General features: G+C 43.4%; 1 protein-coding gene across 2 annotated transcripts in view; it reads right to left on the bottom strand.

Moving 5' to 3' along the window:
• Positions 1-5,380, bottom strand: part of GABRR1 (gamma-aminobutyric acid (GABA) A receptor, rho 1) — a 28,775-nt gene that overhangs the window by 8,428 nt on the left and 14,967 nt on the right. For both annotated transcript variants that reach the window (XM_010078007.1, XM_010078008.1), the window contains 2 exons: positions 4,447-4,553; positions 2,990-3,057 (listed from right to left, as the gene is read on the bottom strand). In XM_010078007.1, the coding sequence (XP_010076309.1) occupies positions 2,990-3,057; positions 4,447-4,553 (175 nt within the window). The remainder of the gene's footprint in view (positions 1-2,989; positions 3,058-4,446; positions 4,554-5,380) is intronic.

Here is a 5,380-nt window from a genome sequence, read left to right as displayed (position 1 = left end):
TACTGCAGTGGGAGCTATTCCTCCGGCACAGCCACCGAAATCTTTTTGATTCAGTATTTGAACAAAATGGGGGGGGTTTTTTTGCTCTTTCTCCCCACATATTGTACTCTTATATCCAAGGCATGCTCCTTCTCTTTGAGGTCTGTTGTATTTCGAGTCAGAACGCAGAGACACCTACACTTGGGTTTGTGTTTTTCCTTATTTCAAAGGAAGCCCTCAAGTATCTGAGGACAAGCACACACAAGTGTTTAGAAGCATGGTGTCTTTGAATGCAGCATAATAGATTGCCCATAAACTGAGGGAAGTGTTTAAGACTGACCAGTCTGCCCTGGTGTCTGGGGTAGAGGAAGTCAGATGGATTTGGGGTGGTTTTTTTTTTTTAATTATTTGCCATTTGAATTTTTTTTCCGCAACGCTTTCCAAGCATTTTGAAATATGGGGGTTTCTACAGTCTTTTTTCAGTAGAGGTGATTTGCTAGTTGCAGCCTGTGCTATTATTACACTGGAGTCCAATATAATTCCTAGAAATGCTTTATATTGCATCCAACTGCAGCTCCCAAAGCCACTGATCATGTAATTTCTTCTTTTTCATTTAATCCATTCTATAGTGTTCTTCAACATCTTTTCCCTCTATTCAAATTTAAAGAAGATCATTCTGGGAAACCTTCTACATTGACTCCTGTGTGTTAATGTGTCCTTTAGACAGTAATAAATTGACAGACGTTTGTTCTTCAGTGAGAAGTCAATGCCTCACTTTTTTGCATAAAATTACATTTATGGTTGCTGTGGAAAAATCAAGTATTGTCAGCTTTCATTAGGAAAGATTTATTAATACTAGTTTTAGGCTATTAAACTGGGTAGCACAATATTTTACAATGCATCATCTGAAAATCCCGCAGGCAACAACCATGTAGTATCTCCCTCTTCTTTTGGTCCATTTCTGAGAGACACTATTAGCACTCCTATTATTTTTGCACATGAGTTTCCAGTCCTGGGTAACAATCTGTTTTTTTCCTTCTGCCCATCTTTCATCCAGATAAAACAGCTGCCCCACACATCCTGCAAAAGCTCTGTTAATTTCAGGATCAGTGGCCCATAATAGATATTTATAATTTTTTAAATTAATTGGACAAACAGACTCTGTTTTGTGATATCCTAATGAAGTTTTATGACATCCTCTATTATTTTACCACTTTCTTGAAAATAGTCAGAAAGTATCAGGAAAAAAATGAAAGGTTGATATATCTAATTCCTTAATTTTAAATTTAATAGAGAGGGAATATCTCCGTCACTGATGCCTCTTCATTTAAAAAGCAAGCAATTATCTTGCAAAGCACCATGGCCTTTTTCTATAAAGCTGCATGAGTTATAAAGAATTGTTTCTGCAGTATAAAGTCCTCTCTGTCATTATTTTGCAAACAACCAAAATTGATCCTGAATGGTTTTTTTTACCCGAGGCCATACAGTGCTTTTCCCACGTTGCTGGGTGTTGCAGCATGATGAGTAAGTAGGTTTGTTGGGTTTTTTTTCACTTTGAAATCCTCAGTGATAAGTTCTTTCCTTTGTTTTCAAGTCCTAAAGCTTTTCAGGGGCTCTCTGGCCATCTTCACAAGCTTTCTTCTCAACCAGAAGGTCTGGGACCAGCTCAGGAGAGGGAAAAGCTCGGAGCCCCCATGGTTGGCAGTCAGGGTTCACTGGAGGCAGAGGGGACAGCTGGAGGGCTCTGGGGCTGGGGAGAATGTGCACCCTGATGCACCCCAGCATTGCAACCCTGCTGTGTCCTGCAAATGGTCAGCTGGCTGCAAATATCCCACCCTGCTCAAAAGCTGAAATAGCTGTGGTGAGAGGAGCCTGGCATGCAGCTGGGTTAGCTGCCAAACACCAGCCGTGCTGCCACACAGCCATGTTCCCAGCTGAGGCATGAGAGGAGGTTGGGTGCAGGCTCTTTAACCCTGTGGTGTTTATTAGGAGCACAGAGAAGCTGAGGCTTTCCGTGAAAGCTTCAGAGCTCTTTGGTATGCTTGTTGAAAGAGCAAAACATTTTGAAAAGTGTTCTGTATTGGGGTGTGATTTTATTTTTCTCTTTCAAAGCAAAAGCTGAGCTGCTGAGAGAATCTGGGGATGCTCCAAGAGGGTGGTCTGACAAGCTCTGGGTTTTGAAAGGGTGAACAAAATTTGTGTAGGTGTTGCAATGTACATGCAGGGCTATCTCCCACTTGAAAAATGTCTGTTTTAACATTACTAATCGTATGGTAGGAAACTCTGTAAGGAATTTAGACTGTGCAGACCACCAGCATTAGTCCTGTGTGCCCCTGAAATCCCACTTCAGCAGCAGTGTGAAAATACAGGAAGGATCAACAGGGCCTTATGCTGGTCCCCAGCACACAGCAGGGGTGCTACAACTGCTAATGGGCCAAAGGCAGGTTCTGGAGAAATTTCTCCCTTCTGAGCTCATTCTGGCTTGGAATCCTGTCAAGAGCAGGACTTACCGGTATGAACCAGTGCTGCTCTCAGCACGGCTACATAGCTTCTGGTTGGGAGCTAGCTGGCCCCTGACCACTGCAGAACACAGCCAAAGTGAGACTGTGTCTGCAGTACATCAAAGAACCTTAAAACTAACACATTGGTCTCCTCAGAGCTTTTAAAAGTGGTATCACTTCTTAAAAAAATGTAAAAACCCAAATCCTTTGGGACAGTTTTGGCTGTGTTGTGTCATTTTGTGCTAGAGAAAAGAAAATGACAGATTTCTTCCTTCTGCCTCACAGGAGATGAAATGGTAGTGTAAGGTCAATAGAAGCAACTGTCAGCAAATTTAGAACAAACCCAAATCTGCCTCCCAGAGGCTGTGGAATCTCCAGCCTTGGAGGTATTCCAACCCCACAGATACAAACCTGGGTAGCCTGCTCTAGCTGGCCCTGCTCTCAGCAAGGGTTTGGGCTAGATGGTCTGCAGAGGTCCCATCTGTCCATACCCCTTCTGCGATTCTTACCATGTCCACCTCAGAAATGCTGTCCAGACTTTCAACTTGGACATCCACCCCAACAGGAATTGCAGGGCCTGGGAGGAAAAAAAAAGAAGAGAAAATATAAACCTATATAAACCTAGTGAGTCAAAGTAATCCTCTGGCTTTCATATCTTTGAGATAAAAATAGATGTTCAGTCTGAAACAAAAAAAAAAGTAAACCAATTGAAAATTGAAATTATTGGAATTAATAACAAAAAACTCCCAATAACAATCAAAATCAGCAATGAGACTGACTTATTACTGACTTTCTCTTTTTATTGTGTCATCCTACACATGGCACTTCAAAATTTAAAAGCCCTCTCTCCAGCACTCAGGTCCTGGGCTGGCCAACTGGATGCCCAGCAGGGTACCCATTCACATGGAGAACAGCGACAGCACAGCTAAGGGAATATGGGAGGGTTACTCCAAATTTTTCCCTCACTTCTTCTGCTCCCCTCTTGGTCTAGCAATGTCCCTTAGAGCTATTCCGCATATTTGGCTTTCACATCCCTCAGCGCTTGGCTGTGGAAAAGACAATGTGACGGAAGGGGATGCGTTACAGGGCACAGGCATGTGTCACTGAACCTGAGGCTCCCAAGGGGAAGGCTTGTAACCTTGGGCTGTAACCCCAGGTAATAGGGATTTTGATCTTTCTTTTCCTCCTCCAGGCTTTGACTAGCCTTCATATACCTCTGGCAATTACACTACAGGAGATCTGTCAAGATAAATAATGCTCACATTAGCATACTGCTATGAAACTGAACCCTTTTTAAATTAATTGAACATCCTGATATTTGCTATATTGAGCATTTAGTAAAATCTTCTTCCATCAGAGTATATAATGGTGTGCTGGATTCGAATGACCATCTGTCCGCCAGAAAGGGTAGATAAATTACAACATTCTCTAATCTGATGGACTGAAAGAAAACGTGTTCTCCTTCAGCCATTTCCCTGAAAGCTTAGGTTGCTCTAGCACACAGCCACGAAACTGTGAGCAAGCATTAACACATGGCAGTCAAAATATTTTCTTGTGGCTTATAAATGAAATGGCCAGGTCAGTAAGCGTAGTACATGATTTAATTATGCACCCACATTGGCGTAGTAAGACAAAATCTTAGAATTTCCCCATCATCCAGGAATAAACATAAGGTGTATTTGTAGATTATTATTAGAAGTAGGTGTGGCTGAATGCCAGGAATATTAAATTGCCTCTAAACACGTTTCCATGCCTTTGAGTACTCTATTTGCTCATCCAAGGAAGAAGACTATTTCACTGCACCCCTATCCTGCTGAGCACATCATAAATTCACAACACAAAGTAACAAAAATTAGAGACAGAAATTACTCTGCTTGTCAGTCTGCTTGTTCACTTGACAATGTGTTACAGTATAAAGAAGTGACAGTGTGAAGCAGGAACAGTGACAAATGTGCACATTTCATACCTCCAAAACCTGGTCTCATGCTGAAGTCATGGTCGTCTATTCGCAGCAGCTGCTCTGACTTTGTCAGTGGAGATTTGGTGATGTCTGGGCTTCGTTTTAGGATTGGGCTACCAGGAAGAGAGAAGAACAACTATGAACTCCAAGCAGTGCCTGCAAGAAGTACTCGCCCTCTTCACTCCGTTACCCCTTAGACCATTCACCCCTTAGACTGTAACCATGCAGTTGCTTACAGTGGTAGGCAGCATGTCATTAGAAAATAATTCCTGAACTCCACATGCAGTGATTAGGCACCTATGATAATTCTGGCACTGAGAAAACATTTGTTTGGTGACTTTTTGTCTCTGTGAAATTATCTCTGCTTATAGCTCAGTTTGGAGACAATCATTCAAACGTGTGGGCAGGAGGAATAGTGTGCATGGATAAGGGGGGAAACACAAACAGGGGAGAAGCATTTCTGACATTGGGTTATGACAGGGCACACGGCCAGGAATTAGGGAAACAATATATCAAATAAGCTATTGGCTGTTGCCCAGGAACAAAATGGACACAGGCTGGGAACCGGGCCAGGAGGCAGGCCATCCCCTTACTTTGGATAAAATGATTAGCTCCTGCCCCAGATTTCTAATGAGGATAAAAAGGAGCATGAAAGGCCTGGGAGGTCTCTGAGCATTAAAGAGCCTGGGAGGCTCATTCCAGAAGCTGTTGGGACTACACCAAAAGCTGGGCAGAGGATGCTCTGCTCCTCCTCCACAGTCAAGGTGCTGTTCGTGGCCCCGGTACTTTGGCCAGGGTGGTGGTGGTGGCAGCAGCTCTGTTGCTGCTCCATCGTGTAGATGAAGCCTCGCTGCCCTCAGAGCCAGCCACACGCGAGCAGCCATGGTATCACACCCTGCCTCCTTCAGGGTGTCAGGCAACATGGCTTCCTGCGGGGCCC

The sequence above is a fragment of the Pterocles gutturalis genome, unplaced genomic scaffold (assembly GCF_000699245.1).
Source record: "Pterocles gutturalis isolate BGI_N339 unplaced genomic scaffold, ASM69924v1 scaffold24418, whole genome shotgun sequence".
In the NCBI taxonomy this organism is placed as follows: Eukaryota; Metazoa; Chordata; class Aves; order Pterocliformes; family Pteroclidae; genus Pterocles; species Pterocles gutturalis.
This window is presented reverse-complemented; position numbering and strand designations above follow the sequence as displayed.